Below are 27,921 nucleotides of genomic sequence, written 5' to 3'. Positions count from 1 at the left end.
TTTCATTTGTGCACTGAACCTTTATAATCTTATTTATATCCACTAAAATAACGAATTATCAATTCCAGGGAGTATATCTCCAAATGGAGTTTGCTGCTAGGTTTCGAGGACCAATCGTTTTCGCCGATTAATTTCCTAGCAAGCACGGAGAAGCAGCTAAAATGGGATGCGGACGGCTTACCCTCAGATACGTCCGCGGTCAAGAACGCCGTTATCATTGACCAAGTAAGAAAAATATTGAAATTAACAAGTTATTTTCCCATTGTCAAGCTTCGGCATTAGCATGCACATCATATTAGTCACACACGTGTGTGTGTGACTAATATGATGTGCATGTGATTTAAGCTCTGATTTGTCTTTTCTGTGTCCAAAAGTTGAGAACTAACAGCAACACTCGTTACTGTAATGACTTGTACATTGTATCATTTTACTGTATGGACAATGGAACATTGGTGAAATAAATGTCTATATTTTTGTTACTTATACCTCAAAACTATGTTGGGACTGGTTTTGGGCTATTTACCTAAGTGACAACCAGAGTTTGCTTAAATCTTCAACTTTAGACAATTTTTGCTCTTTTGCGTGTGTATGACCCATAGAGTCAAATATATAGACCGCGATAAGTTTTGTTACGTGCACAGATTAAATGCATTTTACCGCGTAACATATTTTTTTATCGTTCCTTAAAATCACATGTTTGCTTTGAACCCGCCGATAGCTATGTTTGACATCATAAACTATGTAGAAAATATGATAATCACCTACTATCTCTGATTTTTAGTATCTGGAGTCGAATAAGTGCGGCTTTATGCCACTGATCATAGACCCCGACGGAGAAGCCATTGCTTGGCTCAAGAGCACCTTGGCTGATGTCGCCTGCGACTTCGTGGCGCAAGATAGCGACCAATTACAAACAGCTCTGCAATATGCCGTGAGGTGATTAAACTTCATATTCTTTGTTAAATAATACATTTTTATTAAAAGTGTAGTTCGCTTTATTTGGCTGCATACAAGCTGTAAGAATAATACTTTGTCGCAGGACTAAGGCTGGTTTTAGTGTCACGCGGACCGTCCGTGCGGATTGCTAAATTGTATGAGAAAGCTGTCAGCGCGGACTATAAAACGCTTCCTGAACTTAATACATATTATCCGGTGCGGAGCGATCCGCACGGACGGTCCGCGTATAGAACCAGCGCGTGACACTAAAACCAGCCTAACTAGGTCGTTTTGGTATTAATCCGCTTGCCTCGCAATGTTTTTCTTCATTGGGTCCTTCAGGGTATATGGAAAAACAAGGTCTAAGTAACTTCTTAAGCGAGGTTTCATTACCATTGTGACGTCAGAGCGAGGGGTAAAAATGGGGAGTGAAAGTTAGATAACGTTAACGATTTCTACGTCGACAAGTTTTGGGGCAAAAGTAGGCTTATGCTTATAGGTCTTTCTGAGTCGCTATATCTCTGACATCGAGGTCACGTACCGGAGATACTTTAAGAATTTATTCCTTTAGATATATTTTTTTATTCACTCTGAACAACTTTCTTGTTGTAAACTTCACTGTAGCTAATATACATATTTATTAAAGATTAAAACAAGTATGTATGAAAAATAATAAAAACCTTTAAAATAAAAATTATAGCGAATTGTTTTTTAAAGAGTTTGCCGGTTAGGTTAGACTTAGTATAAGGCCTGAGTGGACGCTCGAAGCGGAGCGTTCGGCGGGGCGTGCAGCGTGGCGTCGGGCTCACAAGTAATTTGAGCAGCGTGTACTAAGGCCGCTCCTATACGCTTGCATTTGTTTAACATGCACGCCGCACGCCCCGCCCCGCTGCACGCCCAACTCGAGCGATACTACCATCATGCCGGTTTGAGATTTGTTATTTACCGGCACACAGGCTGGGCCGCACGCTGGTTATAACGGAGGTGACGGCGGTCCGGCCGTCGTGGCTGGCGGGGCTGGGCGGGCGCGTGGTGCTGCTGGGCCGCGACGCCGCGCTGGCGGCGCGCCTGCCGCCGCACCAGCGCGCGCGCCTCGCCCGCCTGCTGTTCACCGCGCGCCGAGCCGGCCTCACCGGTACCTAGTACCTACTGCCACAGAATAACTAATAGTACTACCGTACAGAAAATTCACTCCTTCACTAAAGTCAGATTTACGTATAAAATTACACCTATATCGCCGCCTGCAAGCAAAATTGATAAAGATAAAGATAAAAGATAGTTTATTCAAGTAGGCATAATTACAATGCGCTTATGAACGTCAAATAAAGCTAGGTAGACCGGCTCCAACCCTACACCTCTGCCCCGAGAAGATTTAAACCTATTGAAACTTATAACCGCGCACGAACCGTGAATCTCCTTTGCGCGCCGCAGATGACCGAGCTGTGAGTGTCGGCACGGGGTTATCACTTGACAAGTTTTTAAACCTATACCCACTGATTTATTATTTTTAAGAGAAATATGTAGGAATTACAAACGTTGATTATGTAAACATACATTTTTTATCCGGAGATAGTATGTCTGATTCTCACGGAAGTAAGTTTCGAAGCCATTGCGTATTTTCAATTTTGCGCGAGCGCCGCGTGACACGACTATCGTGCACGCCGAGCGGCAGTCCACTGCCATACGCCTGTCCGATGGGCGCGCCGGCCAAATGTACCTAAACTGCGGAGTGACACCCCCCTGCTACTGCTCACAATGTGTCTTCTCGCCACCCCCACACTAGCGTAGCGGGAGGAGGAGCCACGGCGCCGCGACGCCCCCAACCGATGCGTTGATTAGACGCCGACGTTCGGACGACGGAGTTGCCGGTCCGAAAGGTCCCTTTAGCGCTTAGCGATCGATCGAGCGGACTTAACAAATCATGTAGGGTTGACAATCGCGACTAATCGTTTCCCACCTGGATTGCCAAGCGAACACCCTCCTACAAATACTTACAACTAGATCCAAACTGCCTTAGGTATAATTTTGTAAATAGGTATGGTGGACTGCAGGAGGCCATCTCCAACATTTAGCGCCATTCATAGAACGGAAGTTGAATAATTTTAACCAGAGGTGCCGATCAAATAATGGAACTTGAAAAATTACTGGTACACCAGTTTGACTTGCTAAAACATATTAAACGTTTCATTTCAGATCAACTCATTCATTACGCACTGCAACAGCAAAACCCTCAGATCAATGAAAAAATGAAGGAAATAAAATTAAAGAAAGCTATCATGCAAAAACAACAACATGAACTGCAGGTAATGAAAAATAAACATTAATAACTCTTATTAGCGTTTATACCAGAGTAAATTTATGTAAAGAGTAATTTATCTTCATTCATCTTAATAGGGAATGAGTTCAAATATAGATTACACGACTGTACTGTGCTGTACAGTACTATATACTCGTTCTGAGGTAAAACAGTCACTTTTTATTTTACTCATCGATAAATGGAGGCCTCTCTTACTTACAATCAGCTTCGCTTTTTAGCGATATACGACCTCCTGTTGTTTACCTCTACTTGAGTTGTTGTTTTCTAGTACCTACATATTTGTATTCTAACTCAACTCGATCGTATTACAACATGTTCACTGTCTTTTTGGAATTTCAGGAGAACCTTTTGAAGGATTTATCAGCGAATGGCGATATCCTTCACGACTCAAACCTGCTCGCGTCCCTCAACAAAACTCGCGCCACCAGCGCTACAATCGCCGAGGCGCTCGAGGCAGCTCGCGCCATCGAGGATGAAACCCAGGTGGGAGACCCTCATACCTAGACCAGAAGCTTCTAAAGGATCTGCCAGCCATTGACGACATTCTTCACCACTCAAACCTGCTCGCGTCGCTCTACAAAACTCGCGCCACCAGCGCTACAATCGCCGAGGCGCTCGAGGCAGCTAGCGCCATCGAGGATGTAACCCAGGTGGGAGACCCTCATACCTAGACCAGAAGCTTCTAAAGGATCTGCCAGCCATTGGCGACATTCTTCACCACTCAAACCTGCTCGCGTCGCTCTTGGCAGCTCGCGCCATCGAGGATGTAACCCAGGTGGGAGACCCTCATACCTAGACCAGAAGCTTCTAAAGGATCTGCCAGCCATTGGCGACATTCTTCACCACTCAAACCTGCTCGCGTCGCTCTTGGCAGCTCGCGCTATCGAGGATGTAACCCAGGTGGGAGACCCTCATACCTAGACCAGAAGCTTCTAAAGGATCTGCCAGCCATTGGCGACATTCTTCACCACTCAAACCTGCTCTCGTCGCTCTACAAAACTCGCGCCACCAGCGCTACAATCGCCGAGGCGCTCGAGGCAGCTAGCGCCATCGAGGATGTAACCCAGGTGGGAGACCCTCATACCTATACCAGAAGCTTCTAAAGGATCTGCCAGCCATTGGCGACATACTTCACGACTCAAACCTGCTCGCGTCGCTCTTGGCAGCTCGCGCCATCGAGGATGTAACCCAGGTGGGAGACCCTCATACCTAGACCAGAAGCTTCTAAAGGATCTGCCAGCCATTGGCGACATACTTCACGACTCAGTGTAAGGCCTGAGTGGACGCTCGATGCGGAGCGTTCGGCGGGGCGTGCAGCGTGGCGTCGGGATCAGGAGTAATTTGAGCAGCGTGCACTAAGGCCGCTCCTATACGTTTGCATTTGTTTAACATGCACGCCGCACGCCCCGCCCCGCTGCACAACCCAACTCGAGCGTCCACTCAGGCCTTACACTCAAACCTGCTCGCGTCGCTCTTGGCAGCTCGCGCCATCGAGGATGAAACCCAGGGCTACCTTCATACAGCATAGCAGCATAGCTATAGCAGGATTATATTCTAAAAGGATCTGTCCTCGAGATCATGGAGCATGTAATTAAACGTGACAATTCCTAGCCATCGACGACATCCTTCATGCTATCTTCCAGTCTTTGGTTAAACGCGCGGCCCTCTTCATATGTCAGGAGAAGCTTCCAAATGCACTATCACTATCGCCACGGACAAAGTGCTAAAAATATGGGTACACGACCTTATTGCCCAGATATTAAGGTAGTGTGTACATGTATATGTGTGTCATAGAAGGTAGGATCCTATAGAAGTATACGCGTGCCTCCGTGAGGGACAAAACATACGCAATGCGACACTATGATTGGTGGGGAATAAAAAAAAATGTGAGACTGTGACAAGGACAAACAATAATAACGCTTTCTCTGCTACTCCTACTGAAAGATATGTTAGACTATCCCGTTCTGTCAGTTACCCCCACCACGCATGCCCAATCCAGTTTAATACTAGGTTCATGATGTGTATGTTTTTGGCACTTTTTCCGTCTCCCCAGATATTAAGGTAGTGTGTACATGTTCTTGGCACTTGACAGTCTTTGTTAGTTGAGAAAAATTAAAACTTAATTTTGTTTCTAGGCCGCTAGCCGCGCATTTGCGCCGTCCGCCTCGCGCGCAGCTAACGTGGCGTTGGCAGTGAAGGAGCTGGCCGCTCGGAGGCCGCTGCTGGCGCTGCACGTGGACGCCGTGCTGCCGCTGTACGGCGCCGCGCTGGCTGGGGGGGTGAGTACTGTAGGGGTAGCACTGATAACAGGGTGCCCCAAAATTACATTATTTGTTTATTTTTATACAAGCTGTCGCCAACTTCGGGTCGGTTACACCCACTGACAATCCAACCTCTAGAGTGAGCTTAGGCCAATTCTTTCATGAAACCGATGCTGCCAAAAATACGGGGGTGCGGGGGGACGAGGTGAGCGAATCCCGTGCCGTGATTGGCCCGTTCAAAGACACGGACCAATCACGGCGCGGGATTGACTCGAAGATGGAGTAACGCTACCGTATCTGTGGCAGAGGGGGTAGCGCGACTATGCTATGTCTAGAGGTTGGATTGTCTGTGGTTACACCAAACCGTCTATCACAGTCCAATCGTTTGCTAAATTTTATTGTATGAGAAGTTTGTTAGTACTCTGCTGAGTGACATTGATCAGTCGGTCGCTTGTGGTCGGCACAACTGGCCGTGAGTAAACTTATCTTTCAACAGTCATCTACTTCTACTACTCATCTAGGCGATTCTAACAAACCTAAACTCGATTAGGTATCTTAAGGCTTCGTCACACAGGCGCGTTTTCCGGACGCGGTGTGAGCGGGGCCCGCCGCTTATACATATAAAACGCTCACGCCCCGATCACGTCCCGCCCGGAAAACGCACCTGTGTGACGAAACCTGTATTGTTTTGTTCCGATGGCCACCTTCAAGCTTCATTATTAAGTAAGCCAAATTTGATCCCAATTCCCAATCGAACGTCAGCAAGTGGTTCTAATTCCATGATTTGACTCACATATACTAACATAACATACGTTATAAATTCAAACATTTCAGGATACGAAAACTGTTAACGATGATGAAGTGATCAAATATTTAATGAGGAGAGTCGTCGAGCGTGTCCTTTTAAGTTTGCACAAAAGGGATAAATACATTGTTGTTCTGCACCTCCTGAGGCAGGTTTATGACCATCTTATACCGGAGAAGGTAATTTTTCATTATCCTTATTTAACGCATCTAATACCGTACTTTTTAATTAGGTTCAAAGTCGCTATTTTAAAAGCCTTCACAAAATTAATAGTAAGTACGTATTTTTTCAGCTTTGGCAAATGTTCATTGGAAGCAGCGGGTTTGTTGAAGATGTCACAGTTGTTAATGAAATAAAGAAAATATATCCCTGGATACAAAGTGAATATGTTAAGAAAATAGTGCAACTAAAGGTTTGTTTATACCTACCTACATATCTACCTACTTAAAACTATATGTTAAGAAAATAGTGCAACTCAAGGTTTGTTTATACCTACATATCTACCTACTTAAAACTATGTTCGAATATTTCTGTCCCTTAGCGACACTTGCACCATTCCACTAATCTAGAGTTACCATGGTTACCGCTTAACTCCGGGTTAGTGGGATGGTGCAAGCGGCGCATGTCTTGATTATTTTATCCCCTACTTAGCCTTTAAATAAAATTAATCGTGGTCTTCTAAATTCGTTTTTTTTTTCAGATGACTGATGAGGAATTATTCAATAAAATGTGTCTAAACGACGAAGCCGTTTGGAAGAGATTTCAGAGCTCGGGAGACGTGGCCGACATCAGCAAATTGAATCTCACTGAGTTCGAGGTGGTGTTAGCGGTGGCACTGTTAAGGCCCGAAAGTCTGTACAGAGCCATTGTCACTTTTGTTGACCAATTGCTTGGTAAGTACACGAAACAAACTTTTTTCTTATATGCGTAATTCATTCAGTCTGCTGTTGAATTTTTAATGTGTAAGTTTTTATTCAAAAGTATAATTTGATTTTTTACATTCGGGGAAATATTTGAAAATTAATCGAGAAGGGCTATTTTAAAACGTCTGGACGAGTGAATAGTCGACAAATCTTCGCGTGTAAAACGAATATTTTCAGCCACAACACAATATTTAATAAGGTTAACTCTTATCAAACCAAAAAAAAATATTTTATAACGTGTCAGCCAAAGAAGTAGCAATCTGGTATATAGCAATGAACTCGTAATGGTGAAAAGTCAGAAGTGTCGCGTACGTGACACAATTTTTTAAATACGTCTAATAAAGCGAAGACGCCGATATTTGGCATGATAACATTTGATAACATTAAATTCAATTTTGACTTCGTAGTGGGACGGCCCCATTTCTAAAGGGCTCTCGTACGTAACTCAGCCGTGTATCACTTACTAAGGGCCAGTTGCACCAACCACATTTGACAGACTGATCAACGTCAGCCGGCGCGCCCCGGCGCTTTACTATGAAACAATCCATACATAAAAAAAATGCTAACTCTTTAACGATACGAACAGTTTGGTGCAACCGACCCTTAATATGGACACACACAGTGGTTATTTAGTAGTGTGATATGGTCAAGCATTCAGTACGGTTACCATCAGTTTGTCACTGACATAAACGCCGTCGAGAACGTAATTTACTTTCTATACATCCCGTTTGCACGAATATGCGAGTGCGAGCGAGATGTATAGAAAGTAAATTACGTTCTCGACGGCGTTTATGTCAGTGACAAACTGATGGTAACCGTACAGTACGCCGGCAGGCACGGGGGTGATGTCGGGCGGGGACACGGTGGGTCGCGCGGCGCGCTGGGGCGGCGCGCGGCCCGTGCTGCTGCTGGGCGCGCACGCCGCCGACGTGCTCGCCGCGCATGCGCCACACCTCACGCAAGTATGTACCCTATATTTTGGTTTACGAGCCCATCGGGTCTCTCTGCTGCCGGCCTAGCCAAGCTGACAAGCTCTTCCATATTAGTGTGACAGTTGCGTTTCGATCGCTACGGAGCTTAAGCGATTAGCACGTTGGCTATGCGGCCTGAGCCTCCCTCAAACTTCAATCCCAAAACAACCTAGGTGCCGTGAAGTCTCCCGCCAGTCTTTGTCAAATGCGTCAAACTTCGTCCGCTATCTCCGACGAGGTCTACTAGAAATTCATTGAAACCGAAATTCAATATAAATCGCTTTTCAACTGAATCGAACCATTTTAAACATTTAGAATTAGATCAATATAAGTCTACAACGATTTTGATAGCACACGCAGTGCAAATGTTATTCATACGTGATAATTTCATAAAAGTTTGACGTTTAAAACAACACTTGCACTGCGTGTGCTATCAAAATCGTTGCAGACTTATCTTGATCTAACCCTAGCTGAGGGCGATGTTCGATACACGTTCACCTTTTTGAACTTGGTTGTTTATAGCGATTGCATCTGTACCCTACTTCCCCGCGGACTCCGTCGACCGCAGAACCTGAATGACCGCTGAATTTGGTCGTTTCCAATTTGTAGGTAGGCATAGAAGAGGGCCGCGCGGCGTGGGAAGCCGGCGCGGCCGCGGCGCGGAACGGCTGGCTCGCGCTCGTCGTCGGCGCCTCGCCCTTCACGCCCGAGCTGCAGGCCTTCCTCGACGCCCGGGCGAGGGCACCGGTAACGATATACATACACAAAACATTACTCTAGAAGGGCCCGCTACGGGAAGTCGGCAATGCCTTAACGGCTGGCTCGCAATCTATGTTTTTCACGCCAAAGGATGTCTTTGTAGTTAGCGGCGGCGCGCCACTTGGCGCCATGTCGTCGGGCTGCACTATAGAACCACGCTACAACCGCCAGAGCTTATACAACTGCGGTGGCGCGCCGTGATCGTTTAGTTTGTGGCTTAATGTATGTACATAGGCCCTAAAACAGCGGTAGATACTCAGCCTGCGGCCCGCCGGGCTTTTCTAAGTGTAAGTGTAAGGCCTGAGTGGACGCTCGAAGCGGAGCGTTCGGCGGGGCGTGCAGCTTCGAGCGTCCACTCAGGCCTTACACTAAGTGATCCTGGTTTAGATACATAACGTGCCATCCGAACGTCACCATTAATTCATCTTGCGGCCCGGGCTACAAGGAAAAGCGTCTTTGTGAGCCTCATAAAAAACGGTTAAGTATAAAATGTAACTTAGAAGTTGATGCGTAAGTTGGTTTATTTTACTTAACTCTCTTCTGCTCCCGACAGGTTGAAGAATCGAACCCCGACTTCCGTCTATGGATCGTATCCGAAGATCGCGAGATCCCTCCAGTCATAGCCAACGCTTGTGTTAACGTCATTATTGAGGTATGGTCATAGATTTGTGTCTAAAGTGGATGGTACTTTTACTTTGTTGCCAAACTAAATTGAACCTTATCATAATATCAGATTACGATTTTTTTTATAGATAAACAGAAGAAGATATAGAAAGTTACGATATTTAAAATTTTAAGCATTATTACTCGAGCGATAAAAACGAAATAATGTAGATACTAATCATGTGTAATAGACAAATTTCGTGCTTCCAATAGAAATGTAGATATGTTGCTGCACGTAGAATGTGTGCGGTGACTCTGGTTCTCAAAAGTTGACGTTTGACAATTCAATTAGGTAACACAAAACATTGCAGCGCCGATTTTTCTTATACTTTACATTATCTTATACAATCAATGAATGTTTGTTGATATAGTGTTTGTTTGGTTCAGGCGCCCGAAGGCGTGAAGTCCAACGTGCTGAACACGCTGTCGGCGTGGGCGCAGTACTCCGGCGACGTGCGCGTGGTGCGCGCGCATGCTTGCCTCGCCCTGCTGCACGCCATCGTCCAGGAGCGCCGAGCTTACATCCCGCAAGGTATACCACTCACATTACTAATAATCTTTCATAAAAAAAATAAAAAAGTTTCATGAAAATTATCGGTCGTTTGTAAATCAATTTCATAGTGCATCTGTTATGATATGAGCGTCATGTTACAGCTTTAAACTTACAGATCGATTGGAGTAGCGGACGGATTTAGGTACCTTAATTATTAATATATTCCGTGTAGATACTGTAGATAGTCCGCCCAAGCTAAGTCTACAGTGATATTCACTGGTAAACCACCATAAATCTACATTTTCAGTTAATAAGGTTTGTTAAATTTTATTCTTTGGGAAGTTTCATAGTTTTTTAACGAGCGACTTCGGATCAGTCCGTCGATTGTAATTTGTGCAACCGGCCCTAATTCGTGAAAACACTAAGGGCCACTCGCATCATCCCACTAACCCGGGGATGAGCAGTTAAACAGTTAACCCGGTGTCAAATTGTACCGGTAACCATGGTAACGGGTCTGACCGGTTAACCGCGGGTAGGGAAGCAAGCGGCCCTAAGTAAGGTAGTATTTATGTCTGGCGGGTGTCAGGCTGGAGCCGGTGGTACGCGTGGGAGTGGGGCGAGGTGCGCGCGTGCACGCTGGCGCTGCGCTCGGGCTGCGCGCCAGGCTGCGCGCGCGCGCTGGTGGGCGCGCTGTACGGCGCGCGCGCGGCGGCGGCGCCCGACCGCGCGCTGCTGCGGGCGCTGCTGCGCGCCTGCCTCGCCGAGCCCGCCAGCGCGCACGGCTGGCCCGGGCCCGCGCCGCACCACGCGCCGCTGCGGCTGCCCTTCACTACCGAACTACAGGTACTTCATCCTGCTCATCGCCAGCTCCACATCGACTACCAAGCATGTATCATACGAGATTGTGCTCTCTATAAGAATATCGACATGGGAACGACCTGTCGAGGCTGCCCCCTGATAAAAAGCGGTCGGAATGATATATACGGGGCGTTTTTTAACTGGTACATGTAAGAAAATTCAATAGATAGAATAACATAGGAAAGCGTTTCCGTGAAATCCATCTTTAGCTCATTTAATTGCTACATTCTTCCTTGCATTCGTTCGAATTCAAAATTGATCGATTTAGAATGCATATTAAAATATAAGTATTATGAAAAGTGAGCAATCCGAAACATTACCATTGTAAAATACTTCAAGCTAAAATAAATTAAAAAAAAGTGCAAATCAGGATTTAGTTCGATACTTTGATAGTAGCCAAGTATAACGGATTAACGGTGCAGTATAAGGAAAACAAACAAGTGAATCATCTTGTCGATGCTCAGATTCCTTAGAAAAATAACTGGTTTTTGTATTTATAGGCATATTTGCGCACTACAAATGCAACGCTGCTATGTGATAGAATAGAATAGAATAGAAATAATTTTATTCGTGAGCACAAACACAAAATAGAAACAGATATAACAGAGATATAACAAGAGATGACAAGAGATATAACAGAGAATAAAAGGATAAAGTGCCACGAAATGGTCTCATCTCAGCATGTTGCTGGCGACTTCCAGCGCTGATCTTCCGATGATGGTTCTTTTACCTCAGTACGCGCCTTATACTTCGTTTTTTAGGGTTCCGTAGCCAAATGGCAAAAAACGGAACCCTTATAGATTCGTCATGTCTGTCTGTCTGTCTGTCTGTCTGTCTGTCTGTCCGTCTGTCCGTCTGTCTGTCCGTCCGTATGTCACAGCCACTTTTCTCCGAAACTATAAGAACTATACTGTTGAAACTTGGTAAGTAGATGTATTCTGTGAACCGCATTAAGATTTTCACACAAAAATAGAAAAAAAACAATAAATTTTTGGGGTTCCCCATACTTCGAACTGAAACTCAAAAATTTTTTTTTCATCAAACCCATACGTGTGGGGTATCTATGGATAGGTCTTCAAAAATGATATTGAGGTTTCTAATATAATTTTTTTCTAAACTGAATAGTTTGCGCGAGAGACACTTCCAAAGTGGTAAAATGTGTGTGTCCCCCCCTGTAACTTCTAAAATAAGAGAATGATAAAACTAAAAAAAATATATGATGTACATTACCATGTAAACTTCCACCGAAAATTGGTTTGAATGAGATCTAGTAAGTAGTTTTTTTTTATACGTCATAAATCGCCTAAATACGGAACCCTTCATGGGCGAGTCCGACTCGCACTTGGCCGCTTTTTTTTATTTATTTTTGTCTAGGGTCGGATAGGCTTGAATTGTAATTAGATTTTTTTTCACCCTGACCAATAAAGGCTTAATTTCTATAAATCGTAACATGAATTAGATACCTATACAAACTTTGATATTTTCTATCCACTAATACCTAAACACTGATGAGTCCCCTAATAAATAGTAACAAAAAATTCGTCTGTATATTATATTTTTGGTACACACTATAGCTAGTACGAATCAATTAAGCCCAAACTCGGAAGGTTTTACGACTAGCGAAATTTGGCAACTTCCATTAGTCGTGTGTGTCGCAGATAAATACCTACAATGTTCTATAATGGCATCATAACATAATATCATGTTGTAACAGGCCTACAGCTCCGCATTCAACGAGCTGCCCGACATAGACTCGCCGCAACTGTTGGGCCTGCCCGCTAACTGCCGGCTGGCGTGGGAGAAGAACGCCGCCGAGGATATCATTGCGGGACTGAAGGGTAATACTGTCAAACACATATCTACAGCCAAATATCAGCCGGTGCTACTGGCGGTAGCCCCGTTCTAATTTAGTATGAGAGCGCAACCGATTATTTCAATTACATCACCTGTACTACCTTGGTTATGTATGTATGTAATATGTATGTATGTAAACACTTTATTGTACATAAGATAGGTTAAGATACAATTTAAAGAAAGTATATACAATGTACTAAGGCGAACGTATCCCTATAAGGGATCTCACCTATACTTGTAGTACCTAATTTAAAAATATCTACAAAACACCGGCCAAATGCGAGTCGAATCATGCAAAATTCGTATCTTAATACAATACAAAAAAGCCATATAACCAAAAGAGCGTATCTTCGCGACACTTACGCCTTTTAGTAAGTAGATAAGTTTTTTGGAAAATACTTGTTCACTGTTGGCTCAAGATGGCTCAAGTGATCATGTTCAAAATAATTGTCCTGGAAAGTATTTACATATTAAGCTTTATTTTCTCACGCTATAAGTGACGTCACGCTCTTCGTAATCACTTTATAACGCCGTGGCTAGTTTATATGAGTCATTTTATGAAATTAAAAGTTTGAATTTAAACAAAGGAAAAAACTAATTTACTTTTATTGATTTATTAGAGCTGAACTCGACTGTGGTGACGAGCCGACAACGCGGAGATTCTACAGCCCTAAAGAGCCTCCTAGCTCTGTGGAAGAAGCTCATGTCCGGCAACCCTCTCCTCAAGGGAGATTATCAACCGGAACAGGTGATTATAAATTACTTTTTATATAGAATATTATTAAGATAGAATATGAAGCGCTGGTGGCCTAGCGGTAAGAGCGTGCGACTTGCAATCCGGAGGTCGCGGGTTCGAATCCCGGCTCGTACCAATGAGTTTTTCGGAACTTGTGTACGAAATATCATTTGAAATTTACCAGTCGCTTTTCGGTGAAGGAAAACATCGTGAGGAAACCGGACTAATCCCAATACGGGCCTAGTTTACCCTCTGGGTTGGAAGGTCAGATGGTAGTCGCTTTCGTAAAAACTAGTGCCCACGCCAATTACTGGGATTAGTTGCCAAGCGGACCCGAGGCTCCCATGAGCCGTTGCAAAATGCCGGGACAACGCGAGGAAGATGAGATGATAGAATATTATCAAGTGTCATTATCAAAAATGTAAAATTATAAAATAAAAAAAACAGAAATGAGGAACAACATTAACATGGCACTAGTGCAGGGTAGAGGTAGACGGGGTGCAGCCCTCCCCGTCATTGAAACCGAAGAAATGTTAACGGATTTGAATCTGAGCCGTGTCCCGCGGACACACATGCTTGCTGCATATTGCAAAACGTTTGGTAAACAATGATATTATATAACCATAGATAGGTTATACTCATACTTGAGGAGCACAAAAAATACTTCCATATTTATTTCTGAGCCTACGAAGAAATCTGTTATTTTTGATTAATTTTCTCATTCCATCCATTTTTGTCACACTCGTTGTTAAACATAAGCTCGTCTCTTTCTATTTCGGTGTGCGAGCTCGAACGAGCTCCCGTTAGCACGTGCGCATTTCTCGCTTGTCCAGCCGCGACTAAAGGCAACTTGTCCAATTTGTCACAAGGTAAGCGCTTCAATTTTGGAACGCCTATAACATATCTTGAGTTATGAATCATTGGTAAACAACAGGAGAGCGGCGGCTGGTGGGGCGCGGTGGTGGGCGGCGAGGCGCGCGAGGCGGCGCACGCGGCGCGCGCGCTGCACGCGGCGCTCGGCAAGCTCGCGCGCAAGCAGCACGCGCACCACGCGCTGCTCAGGGTTGGTACCTACTGCCTTACCTCCTAATGCCCCTTTTGTATTAACAGTCACAAGTGAAATACGAGGGGTGTTCAAAATATTCTCGGTATGAGAATGAAAACAAACAAGCACGAAAAGTTTGATATTTTTATTTTTCAATATACTCCCCCCCTATGTTCATACACTTAAAAGATCGATCAATTATTTTTTTTAATCCTGCATAAAAATATTTTTTATCTTTGGTGTAAAAATGCTCCTCCACTGCCGCCTTCAATGCTTCATCATCGGAAAATTTATTTCCACGCAGATCCTTTTTAAGATTGGGGAACAAAAAGAAGTCGCTGGGGGCTAAGTCCGGACTATACGGTGGGTGAGTAACAGTTTCAAACCCACATTCAACAATAGCTGCCTTGGCAATATGAGCAGTATGGACGGGGGCGTTGTCATGCAGAAGCATAACACCTTTGGTTAACTTTCCTCGCCTCTTTTCTTTGATTGCATCCTTTAATTGACGTAGAATGTTAGCGTAGTACTGTCCTGTGGTATTTACACCTTTTTCTTTATAATCGATCAGTAATACTCCTTCACAATCCCAAAATATCGTGGCCATGACCTTGCCAGCTGAAGGGATGACCTTGAACTTCTTGGGATGAGCTGAACCCTTAATGTGCCACTGCATGGACTCTTGTTTACTCTCTGGGTCATAATGATGAACCCAGGTTTCATCTCCAGTAACTATTCTTTGCAGCACCTCATCAGGATTTTCACCGCACAGGTCAATAAAATCGGAACAACAAGCTACACGCATGTCTTTTTGAAGCCGAGTCAGCATTCGCGGAACCCATCTTGCACTTACTTTTGACATATTAAGATGGTCATGGATAATATCATGTACTGTACCAATAGAGAGATTGGTTACTTGTGCTATAGATTTTACCTTCACTCGACCATCTTCCAATATAAGTTTTTCCACTTTATCAATATTTTCTTGTGAAGTAGCTACTACAGGCCGGCCAGGTCTAGGGTCGTCTTCAACACTCTCCCTTCCACGTTTAAACTCGCTTGACCACTTTTGAATGGTAGATAAAGAAGGAGCAGACTCACGGTAAACACAATCCATTTCCTCTTTTATGGTTTTTTGATTTTTACCCTGTTTTGTCAAGAATTTTATCACGCATCGATGTTCTAATTTAGTTAACATTGTCAATTCCCACATGATGTTCATGTTTGTTCAGCAATTGCAGAAAAACAAAAGAACATCTCGGTTCAAATTATACTTTTTTTAATGTCAATGAATAAACCTTAGCGGCCAGTAACGAAAGAAATTTTAGAAGAGGTTGTAAGATATCAATACCGAGAATATTTTGAACGCCCCTCGTAGGTAGGGACGGACAATTTTTCCTCCTATAAGAATCAAAAAGACCTCGTTAATCTGAGTAGAAATGACTACATAGTATAAAACAAAGTCGCTTCCCGCTATCTGTCTGTCTGTATGTATGCTTAGATCTTTAAAACTACGCAACGGATTTTCTAGCGGGTTTTTTTTATAGATAAAGTGATTCAAGAGGAAGGTACTTTATGTATAATTAATTAACCCGTGCGAAGCCGGGGCGGGTCGGATCGCTAGTAACAAATAAAAAAGCGGCCAAGTGCGAGTCGGACTCGCCCATGAAGGGTTCCGTATTTAGGCGATTTATGACGTATAAAAAAAAACTATTTACTAGATCTCGTTCAAACCAATTTTCGGTGGAAGTTTACATGGTAATGTACATCATATATTTTTTTTAGTTTTATCATTCTCTTATTTTAGAAGTTACAGGGGGGGGGACACACATTTTACCACTTTGGAAGTGTCTCTCGCGCAAACTATTCAGTTTAGAAAAAAATGATATTAGAAACCTCAATATCATTTTTGAAGACCTATCCATAGATACCCCACACGTATGGGTTTGATGAAAAAAAAATTTTTGAGTTTCAGTTCGAAGTATGGGGAACCCCAAAAATTTATTGTTTTTTTTTCTATTTTTGTGTGAAAATCTTAATGCGGTTCACAGAATACATCTACTTACCAAGTTTCAACAGTATAGTCCTTATACTTTCGGAGAAAAGTGGCTGTGACATACGGACGGACAGACAGACGGACAGACGGACAGACGGACAGACAGACAGACAGACAGACAGACAGACATGACGAATCTATAAGGGTTCCGTTTTTTGCCATTTGGCTACGGAACCCTAAAAACCGGCCAAGTGCGAGTCGGACTCGCACACGGAGGGTTCCGCACCATCAACAAAAAATAGAGCAAACCAAGCAAAAAAACGGTCACCCATCCAAGTACTGACCCCGCCCGACGTTGCTTAACTTCGGTCAAAAAACCGGCCAAGTGCGAGTCGGACTCGCGCACGGAGGGTTCCGCACCATCAACAAAAAATAGAGCAAAACAAGCAAAAAAACGATCACCCATCCAAGTACTGACCCCGCCCGACGTTGCTTAACTTCGGTCAAAAATCACATTTGTTGTATGGGAGCCACTTAAATCTTTATTTTATTCTGTTTTTAGTATTTGTTGTTATAGCGGCAACAGAAATACATCATCTGTGAAAATTTCAACTGTCTAGCTATCACGGTTCGTGAGATACAGCCTGGTGACAGACGGACGGACGGACGGACAGCGGAGTCTTAGTAATAGGGTCCCGTTTTTACCCTTTGGGTACGGAACCCTAAAAATCACGTTTGTTGTATGGGAGCCCCACTTAAATCTTTATTTTATTCTGTTTTTAGTATTTGTTGTTATAGCGGCAACAGAAATACATCATCTGTGAAAATTTCAACTGTCTAGCTATCACGGTTCGTGAGATACAGCCTGGTGACAGACGGACGGACGGACGGACAGCGAAGTCTTAGTAATAGGGTCCCGTTTTTTACCCTTTGGGTACGGAACCCTAAAAACAAAATTGAAAAATATGTGTAGTGTATAACAATAGGGATATTGACAATTTTTTGGAACTGGTTTCATTTTGTAGATAGACACGTAATAATTACAGAAAAAAATATTAAAAAAATATATTCATTAATTTTGAATAAAAAAACATGTATAATAAGTTTCGTGTTTAAATTTCGCGCCTAAACGCTCCAAACTGTCACGTGACCTTGATGACGTAACGGGGTTTTAAACAAACTGCTGTCAGTCATTTTTTTAATTTCTTTATATGGCAACTGACAATTTTTTTTTAAAGCCTTAACACACTACCGCATCGGACAGCGCTTTCTTTCTCGCTCTAACTTATAGCTGCGTCCTTAACGCACCACCTTACACACTAACGATTCGTGCGCCGCACCGCCAAGATCGCGTTTCGGTACGATAGTCTGTAGACACTTAGGCAGGTTTTATAACTTGTCTTTGGTGATTCCACTGTGATTACGTCACGCGCTCCGATTGGCGTTTGCAGTCACGTGATACTGGGCATTATTTTAAATACTTTTGATTATTTTTAATTAATTTATTACGCATATTTACACTTGCAAAATATGATTTTCGGCATTCTAATATTCCCTGCTATGGTAAAAACATAACATGTTATATATTCGCGATTCATGTCAACATCCCTATTATACAACTTTAAATTAGGTATATGGCCCGTTTACGCCTCTCTTGTTTTATGCTTTATGTTAGTTTTTCATCCCTCGTCAAAGAGATCGTGACATGCGAACTTGCAAGACACATTTACGCATTTTTTACGTAATATGTGTACAGACTCCAGAAGAATGGCAGCTGCTGTGGTCCGGGCCCGAGGCGCCGGAGGCTTACCTCAAGGAGTTCTGTCACCGCGCGCTCGCCGCCGCGCGCAACCTCGCGCCGCTCCACGATGACTACATGCCTAAAGGTTACAACCGATTCATTACTCAATACTTTCAGGAATTGGCTTCGATAATAAGTGTAAGGCCTGAGTGGACGCTCGAGTTGGGCGTGCAGCGGGGCGGGGCGTGCGGCGTGCATGTTAAACAAATGCAAGCGTATAGGAGCGGCCTTAGTGCACGCTGCTCAAGTCACTTGTGAGCCCGACGACACGCTGCACGCCCCGCTGGACGCTCCGCTTCGAGCGTCCACTCAGGCCTTACACTAAGGGGGTCTTCACATTGGACGCGGTTTCTCACGCCGGTACGGTGTGGGGGCGAGACATCGCTAATATGCTTACATAGCGCCGTCTCGTTCGCACACCGAAGCGACGTGTTAAAAGTATATCAGGCCCTTGAGGGGTGTGCTCAGATTTATGTTAGTAACTTTTTGAATAAAACAATTACTATAGCTGGTCAACCAAATCTTATCAGTAAAAAAAGGCGCGAAATTCAAATTTTCTATGGGACGATATCCCTTCACGCCTACATTTTTCAAATTTGCCGCCTTTTTCTACTGTCAAGATTTGGTTGACCAAGTATAATAAAAAAACGAGTAGGTATTGTTCAGGACAAGTCTGAACATAGCTTATAAAATATTGTATGTTTAACCTTAGTGTTAATATTTGTTGCTTGCAACATTTTAGGATAAGTTTGTCTGTGGCGCGCTGTCAGCGCTCTCTTCATTCTGTGCCATAACTGATGTAGTAGCTTTTAAAAATTAGCTTTCAATAAAAGTTGATTATTATATAAATCTAATCGCATTTTGATTCATACATGCGATTTTGGTCCTTCGAACCGGATATGAACCAGTGACCTATGGATCTACAGTCCAACCCATAGCTTGGACGAAGCTATCATTGTGATTTTGGTTGATATTATCCCGAAATCGTTTATCTCCGTGCTGCAACGATCATTGCGAAAGTTCCCGTTCGTCCGCACAAAGGAATTTTTGTGCAAGTACCGGCAGATTTGTATGAGCGGTACATCGAGAAGATTTTGACAGATTGTCAGCTCAGGTGGGACTAGATTGTAAGGTTGGTAGTACGTAAGGTCATCATAATACCCTTTTGCATACTGAGGATGAGTCAGATGCCAAGCAATCAGCGGCAGCATCTATTGTTTTGACATGTGTCAAGAAAGCATCTTATAAAAAAGTATTACCTACAGTAAAGGTTAAGATAGTTGATAAATTTGGCCGGGATGTTTATTGCCATGCATTGCTTGACACCGCCTCAAGTGAATCTTTTGCCACAACTTCTCTTGTAGAAAGGCTAGGTATTGCCACTGAGGCCGAATGTGTAAATATAATTGGGGTCAATAAACAGACCTCCACTATGGATAGGTCAGTAATTATTCCTGTGGAGTCTTGTCAATATGAAGATGTTAAGTTTAATGTTGACTGTCATGTTGTTGATGATGTAACGGCACATTTGCCACCACAATATATTGATTGTTCAAATGTGAAATTTCCAAGCCATGTCAAACTTTCTGACGAAAACTTTAATGCGCCATCAGAAATTTCATTGCTATTAGCAAGCGATATTTATTTTGAATCATTATTAAATGATTGTATCAAATTGCCTGAGGGGCTTGTCTTGCAAAGCACCTTATTTGGCTATGTTGTCGGTGGCAAGATAAACCAATCTGGCAATATCTCAAACACTGCTTTAGTAACAAATTTTGCTATTAGCGACAGTACAAAATTAGAAAATGTTATGAGTCAATTTTGGCTAGCCGAAAAGGTGCCAGAACCCCAACAAAAGGTTTCTGATGAATATGAAAAGGCTGAAAAAATATTTCAGGAGTCTGTTACTCTGAATAATAACAAATTTCAGGTAGACATTCCGTTAAAACACCCCTTAGGTGAGCTAAATTTGGGTAACTCCTTTTCGGCTGCCTTACAAAGATTTTACTCGATAGAGAGAAAATTTATGAAAAATGTAGAGTTGCTAGAGCAGTATAAAAAATTTATTGATGAATATGTTGAAATGGGACATGCTAGGGAGGTCAATATTAACTCTTATGACATGTTGAATGGACCAGTAAGCTTTCTAGCGCATCATCCTGTTTTCAACGAGGCCAGCAAAAGCACAAAGCTTCGTGTTGTGATGGACGGAAGCATGAAATCCAAAAATAAGCTGTCTGTCAATGATGTCATGCTGAATGGACCTGTGGTGCAGGGTGAGCTTTTTGACATATTAATTTTGTTTCGGACCTATTTATTCACCTTGATATGTGATGTTCAAAAAATGTTCAGGTGCATTTTGGTCAGCCCTGAACATAGATGCCTTCAAAATATCCTCTGGCGGGACAGTCCTGGCCAGCCAATCCGCTGCCTTCAGCTTCAGACAGTTACATATGGCCTAAAGAGCTCTACATTTCTAGCTACTCGGTGTTTGATAGAGCTTGTAAAATTATTTGGACATGATTACCCGCTTGCGTCTCAAGCCATTTTAAATAATACATATGTAGATGATGTCATAGCTGGTTCAGATGATATTAATGATCTTTACCAACTTAAAAATGAGTTGATTGAGTTATTTAAATTAGGTAATTTTAAATTACATAAATGGTGCTCTAGCTACCCAGCTGTTTTGGACGATTTGCCAGAGAATTTGAAGTACTTTGAGCAAATAAATCTAGATTCAAGTAATGTGATAAAAACTTTAGGTCTGAAGTACGATATTACTTCAGACACCTTAACATTTGAGTGTCCCCCCTATGATGAGGATAGCAATCATACTAAAAGAACAGTTCTTTCATTTATTGGAAAATGTTATGATCCGTTAGGTCTCATAGCTCCTATCATAGTTTCAGCAAAAATATTTATGCAGGTTTTGTGGTCTATGCCCTTGGGCTGGGACACAGCTTTACCAGATGCTGAACTTAAGGCATGGAAAACATTTCTTGCTAATTTAAAAATGATGGGTAGAGTCTCTTTGCCTAGGTTAGTGCATAGTCACGAATGCGAGTTGGTAGAGTTAGTGGGTTATGCAGATGCGTCTTTCAAAGCTTTCGGTTGCTGCATTTATGTAAGAATTTCTAAATCGGACGGAAGTGTAGAGTCGAGTTTGCTTTGTGCCAAGTCAAAAGTGGCCCCACTGGCTAAAAGCCTTACTATACCGCAACTGGAACTTAACAGCGCTCTACTATTGGCACAGCTGGCATCTAGAGTCAGCGAAAAGCTAAAAGCTAGATTTGCGCATAATACATATTTATACAGTCACTCACAAATAGTTTTGTGTTGGCTCAAGTCTACAAAAACAAAAGTCAATACTTATGTTAATAATAGGGTGAAGAAAATTCTAGAACTCACAAACCAGGATCAGTGGTCCTATGTAAAGTCATGTGACAATCCCGCGGATTTGGTTTCCCGCGGTGTGGAGCCCCAAAGCTTGCAAGGAAAGCAATTGTGGTGGCACGGCCCTGAATATTTGTCACACAGGGATTATTTGCACCCTGTATTTGATAACAAGGCTCTCAGTCAGGACTTACATGATAAACATTTTGATGTTAATATTAACGAAGGTTTATCTTGCAATGTTAGTCAGCGGGATGATTCATTCGCGCACCTCTTTGAGAAATATTCTAGTCTACATAGGCTTCAAAATGTTATAGCGTATATTTATCGCTTTTATAAAAATGCTTCAAAGTCAGGTGATAGATATGACTCTACATTGCTAACCCCTAAAGAGCTTCAGGAAGCGTTACTTGTCATAATAAAAAATGTGCAAAGGAAACATTTTTCTAACGAAATAGAAACATTGCTATCGGGTAGGTCTCTTAAATCAGGGATAGCAGATTTACATCCTTTCGTGGACCAGCGTGGTGTCCTTCGCGTGGGCGGCAGGCTGCAAAATGCAGACATTTCGCAAGCTAGAAAACATCCGCCTATTCTCCCGAAAGGGTCATTTTTCACTTCGTTATTGATTAAAACGGAGCACTTGCGTCTTTTGCATGTGGGTGCCAGAGCCGTTCTGAGTTCCTTGGCTCAAAAATATTGGATAATTAATGGTGTTAGGGAGGTAAAGAAGGTAGTGAACAAGTGTGTCACATGCTTGCGTCTGAAGGCTGAAGCTGCAAAGCAGTTGATGGGTTCTCTGCCTGTAGAGAGGATTACAGCTAGTAGAGCTTTCCAGCATGTTGGAATTGATTTTTGTGGTCCATTTAGCACGAAAGTTGCCAGAATACGAAAACCTCTTGTTACAAAAAGCTATATTGCCCTTTTTGTATGTTTCGCTACAAAGGCAATACACGTAGAGTTAGTGTCGAACCTTACAACTGAAACCTTCCTAGCATGTCTCGATCGTTTCATATCTAGACGTGGCATGCCCACTGTTATTTATTGTGATAATGCTAAAACTTTTAAAGGTGCTGCAAACCAGCTCAAAGAATTGTATGATTTACAATGTTCAAATGAACATAGAGATTCTGTGTATCGATATTGTAATAAGAAATATATTTCATTCAAGTTTATACCAAGCTATGCGCCTCAATTTGGAGGCCTCTGGGAAGCCGGAGTCAAGAGTGTCAAATTCCATTTAAAACGTGTGGTTGGAAATCATTGTTTAACGTTTGAGGAACTTTACTCGGCGATCGTTCAATTTGAAGGGGTCTTGAACTCGAGACCCTTGCTATCCTTGGATCCTAATGAGGGCAAATACTTGACACCAGGTCATTTTCTTATTGGTACAGCGATAACAAGTTACCCAGATGTTGATTTAACTGAAGTCCCAGTTAATCGCTTAAGAAAGTTTTGGGGCATTGTTACTAGATTAAAGCAGGATTTCTGGAAAACATGGTCTAAAGACTACCTCTGTCAGTTGCAAAGTCGTCCCAAGTGGAAGCATGACCTACCAAATTTAAAAATAGGTGATTTAGTTCTTGTGAAAAATGTAAACACTGCTCCTTTGTGTTGGCCAATGGGCCGCATAGTTAAGATATTTCCTGGAAAGGATGGTAGAGTTAGAGTGGCCGAGGTGAAAATGGGGGACAAATTGTATGTCAGACCTATTACGAAGCTGTGTCCTTTACCTCTTGACTAAATGTTGTGTCTCGTTAAATTCTTGTTTTTGATCTGTAAATCTAAATTAAACTCAACTCGCCCGGCCCAATTATGTTCAGGACAAGTCTGAACATAGCTTATAAAATATTGTATGTTTAACCTTAGTGTTAATATTTGTTGCTTGCAACATTTTAGGATAAGTTTGTCTGTGGCGCGCTGTCAGCGCTCTCTTCATTCTGTGCCATAACTGATGTAGTAGCTTTTAAAAATTAGCTTTCAATAAAAGTTGATTATTATATAAATCTAATCGCATTTTGATTCATACAGGTATAGTTAAACACTGATTTAAACTTTCGCGATTTTTACACATTATTAAAATAGGTTTCGTAAGGTAAGTAAATAGAACTGTATGTGTTTTGAGCAGAGGTGGACCTGCGCTGTTTCCTGCGGCCGGAGCGCGTGCTGTGCGCGGTGCGCGCGCGCGCCGCCTCGCGCCTCGCGCACGCCTCGCACAAACTCACGCTACAAGCTGTCTGGGATCCCGCCGGTAATCCCTTGTTATATATATACTTACAAAGAAACTTGTTTTTTTTTCTGTATACTTATCCAAAACCCAAAGGTTATCCGGAACATCTTCCAGAAGAGACATCTCTCTTTGTAGCGATAGAACTGATGCCTGCCGTGACGTGTGCAATAAAGAGTATTGCACTTTCGATATGGCTGTACCAAAGATAATTTGAAATAGAGGCGGATTGTCAAAGTAAATTATGTAGCCACAGTAAATTTACTGCCATCTTTCGACAGAAGATTAAAACTGTTAGAACGCCATTTGACTTTGATCCTTATTCTTTCACGGTGACGATCAATATGAAAACCGTTAAGGATCTCATATAATTGTCACTGTGAACTGAAAACAACGTCCACATAAGGTACACAATAGTAAGGACCATGTCCCTCTGTTGCGTCGCATCGCGTCGTCGTGCAACGCATCGTCAAAGCGGCAACGCAGAATGACTCAGCGTTGAAATTTCGACTACGCTTGCGACGAAATAGCGCGATGCCATGCAACGGATCGCATCCGTGGAGGCTCTAAGCACAAAATAGATACAGTACAGAAGTCAATCACATGTATGTACTTCACTTTTCATACCTACGCTCGGCGGTCGCTCTAGGGTTGTCAATTATGATTTATGCACAAAAAACTATCGTGGTAGTGGCACTCGTATGACTCGTATCTAGTAGTGGCCGGGGCGGGGTGCTTACCTACCTACCTAACTGTTCTGTTTAACGTTAAAACAAACCATCGAAATACAAGCAGACACCTACTTACCTCTCTGAAACCACTGTAGTTTAAAAAACGACAATTCACCGTTTATTGTTGAATTTAAACAACCGTCCATTGAACAGTTATAATAACATCTTTTTTGTTTCTCCATTATTGCACAAAAAAGTTCACAGGCGCGTGTCTCAAGCGGTTGACACTCGCGCTCGCACTTGTCCCAACCGGTCCGAGATATCGTGTCTGTGAGCAGTGTCTATGTGTGCGTTGCTCGAGCGCACTTTGTATGTAGATTGATTTCTGTACTGTATCTGTTTTGTGGCTCGACCAAACGCATATGTATGAACGGGCTGGAGTGGCCGGGGCCTGAATGTATTGTACTGTCTCCAGAGGGCGGCGACGGCGACGGCGACTCTGCGCTGGGCGTGGTGGGGCTGCGGCTGACGGGCGCGCGCTGGGACGCGGCGGCGCGCGCGCTGCGGCCCTGCACGGCCGCCTGCGCGCCGCACCGGCCCGCGCCGCGCCTGCTGCTGCGCCTCGACCGGGTCAGTGCTGGAGGTGGGCGGGGGCAGAATTTCGACACGGCCTGCAGCCCGAAACCTACAGAGCTACTTATATTTTTACATAGCGGGCCACTCACACACCTGCCGCAGGGACAATACCGGTCGCACGGCGGTCGGAGCAATTTTAGGCTGTTTTCTACACACTAACCTGCCACTCAGTGTGTAAGTGATAGTCCTGCTGAACGCACGTCGACGAGAATGTCTCCTGTGTTATCAAAGCAGTCGGTAGTCGCCAATGAACTGACTGGAATTGCCCCAATCGTACTACACATGTAACAACCTAGCAGGGCGGTAGATACAATCTAGGGAGCTAGGAAGGTCTTGCGCCCCTGCCGCCCTGCTGCAGGCCCAATCTAAAAATTGCCCCTGCTTCTCTACACACATCACAATTAAGGAGGCAATTAAGGGTCCAATTCCAATATTGCCCCTGCGGCAGGTGAGTGAGTGGCCCGCTTTAGGATCTGTTGCGTTGCACCATTATTCTCTAGGTACTTTAAAACATCTATAAAGCGAATTTAAGAGGAAGTTTCATAGTTTACTGCCGAGTAACGTGAGTTATAATATCATATGTGCCTTCCCAATCTTCCCATCAGAAAAGGGGTCATGTGCAATAAGGACCCTTTTATCAGGATTTCTTTGGGATTTCAGATGAAAAAGAAAGACCTTATTGCATTTGAAGCATAAGGACCCTTCTAAGCTGGAAGGCCACATATTTATTCCCACTACACATTCTAAGTCTTTTGCCAAATGACCGCCAAACGAGTTGGTGGTAACTGCCGGGAATTAATTATGTCTCAGAAGTTACCACTAAAATATTGTACCTCAATAGGCACTTCACCTAGATAAATACGAGTATGAAGTTGGAATGTTTTAAGTTGACAGGTGATCCGGTAAAACTATGACTTGTGTGTGTAAAAATAAAATTAGGAAAGCTAATTGTTTGCCTGTTCGTGTTCATATGTGTGTTTATATTGTTAAAGTACCTACTACGGGAGGTTCAGATTGTTCTCTCACTCTCATGTTTTTGTATTTTTTTTGTAGGTACCTGTTTTAATTTAAAAAAAGTAATCGACGAGTCCGATCAAACATAACATTACTAATTTTTAGTTTTTGGCAAATATTATTACGATTTTTTAAAGTGCGTTCTAGACGTGTGCGTTCGTGATTTTTAGGGTTCCGTAGCCAAATGGTAAAAAACGGAACCCTTATAGATTCGTCATGTCTGTCTGTCTGTCTGTCTGTCCGTCTGTCCGTCTGTCCGTCTGTCTGTCCGTCTGTCTGTCCGTCCGTATGTCACAGCCACTTTTCTCCGAAACTATAAGAACTATACTGTTGAAACTTGGTAAGTAGATGTATTCTGTGAACCGCATTAAGATTTTCACACAAAAATAGAAAAAAAACAATAAACTTTTGGGGTTCCCCATACTTCGAACTGAAACTCAAAAAATTTTTTTTCATCAAACCCATACGTGTGGGGTATCTATGGATAGGTCTTCAAAAATGATATTGAGGTTTCTAATATCATTTTTTTCTAAACTGAATAGTTTGCGCGAGATACACTTCCAAAGTGGTAAAATGTGTGTCCCCCCCCCCTGTAACTTCTAAAATAAGAGAATGATAAAACTAAAAAAAATATATGATGTACATTACCATGTAAACTTCCACCGAAAATTGGTTTGAACGAGATCTAGTAAGTAGTTTTTTTTATACGTCATAAATCGCCTAAATACGGAACCCTTCATGGGCGAGTCCGACTCGCACTTGGCCGCTTTTTATTCTTTCGAGCAAAAGGCAAAATCAGGCTTCGTATCGATGAAGTTACTAAAAACAGATCTAAAAAACCGGCCAAGTGCGAGTCGGACTCGCGCACGGAGGGTTCCGCACCATCAACAAGAAAACAAGCAAAAAAACGGTCACCCATCCAAGTACTGACCCCGCCCGACGTTGCTTAACTTCGGTCAAAAATCACGTTTGTTGTATGGGAGCCCCACTTAAATCTTTATTTTATTCTGTTTTTAGTATTTGTTGTTATAGCGGCAACAGAAATACATCATCTGTGAAAATTTCAACTGTCTAGCTATCACGGTTCGTGAGATACAGCCTGGTGACAGACGGACGGACGGACGGACGGATGGACGGACGGACAGCGGAGTCTTAGTAATAGGGTCCCGTTTTTACCCTTTGGGTACGGAACCCTAAAAAGCACTAAGATATTTAAAAAACTGCGCTCTCTGAACTTACGACACCTTAAAACTGATTTGTGTAGAATTATTTCATACTTGTAGGTACCGAATATACTTCCCTATTTAAAATTGTTTGTTCAGTTTTCGAGCAGTCTTAAGCACACATCTTATTTGTTCGTTTTTGACAGGAGTCCGCGTTGTGTTCGGAGACTTGGTTCGAGATCCCCGTGTACAACAACGAAGCCCGCGAGCAAGTGATATTGACCGCCCGGGCGCCGCTCCACCACACCTTGTCGCGAGACGCCGCGCTGCTGAACGCCGCGGCGCTGTACGTCGCGCAGGCGGACTAGACCACACACCACGTCACCAGTACCA

The 27,921-nt window shown here is 43.1% G+C and overlaps 1 protein-coding gene across 3 annotated transcripts in view; it reads left to right on the top strand.

Moving 5' to 3' along the window:
- LOC134662484 (cytoplasmic dynein 2 heavy chain 1) overlaps window positions 1-27,921 on the top strand; it is a 106,602-nt gene extending 78,681 nt beyond the window's left edge. For all 3 annotated transcript variants that reach the window (XM_063518718.1, XM_063518717.1, XM_063518716.1), the window contains 21 exons: window positions 69-225; window positions 782-936; window positions 1,893-2,071; window positions 3,130-3,239; window positions 3,593-3,736; window positions 5,389-5,532; window positions 6,349-6,498; window positions 6,612-6,731; window positions 7,020-7,212; window positions 8,077-8,204; window positions 8,823-8,960; window positions 9,526-9,624; window positions 10,023-10,167; window positions 10,715-10,971; window positions 12,701-12,824; window positions 13,461-13,588; window positions 14,511-14,639; window positions 18,374-18,503; window positions 23,946-24,068; window positions 25,191-25,345; window positions 27,735-27,921. In XM_063518718.1, the coding sequence (XP_063374788.1) occupies window positions 69-225; window positions 782-936; window positions 1,893-2,071; window positions 3,130-3,239; window positions 3,593-3,736; window positions 5,389-5,532; window positions 6,349-6,498; window positions 6,612-6,731; window positions 7,020-7,212; window positions 8,077-8,204; window positions 8,823-8,960; window positions 9,526-9,624; window positions 10,023-10,167; window positions 10,715-10,971; window positions 12,701-12,824; window positions 13,461-13,588; window positions 14,511-14,639; window positions 18,374-18,503; window positions 23,946-24,068; window positions 25,191-25,345; window positions 27,735-27,896 (3,070 nt within the window). In that variant the 3' untranslated portion in view covers window positions 27,897-27,921. The remainder of the gene's footprint in view (window positions 1-68; window positions 226-781; window positions 937-1,892; window positions 2,072-3,129; window positions 3,240-3,592; window positions 3,737-5,388; window positions 5,533-6,348; window positions 6,499-6,611; window positions 6,732-7,019; window positions 7,213-8,076; window positions 8,205-8,822; window positions 8,961-9,525; window positions 9,625-10,022; window positions 10,168-10,714; window positions 10,972-12,700; window positions 12,825-13,460; window positions 13,589-14,510; window positions 14,640-18,373; window positions 18,504-23,945; window positions 24,069-25,190; window positions 25,346-27,734) is intronic.

This window comes from Cydia amplana, chromosome 3, assembly GCF_948474715.1.
Source record: "Cydia amplana chromosome 3, ilCydAmpl1.1, whole genome shotgun sequence".
NCBI classification, from domain to species: domain Eukaryota; kingdom Metazoa; phylum Arthropoda; class Insecta; order Lepidoptera; family Tortricidae; genus Cydia; species Cydia amplana.
This window is presented reverse-complemented; position numbering and strand designations above follow the sequence as displayed.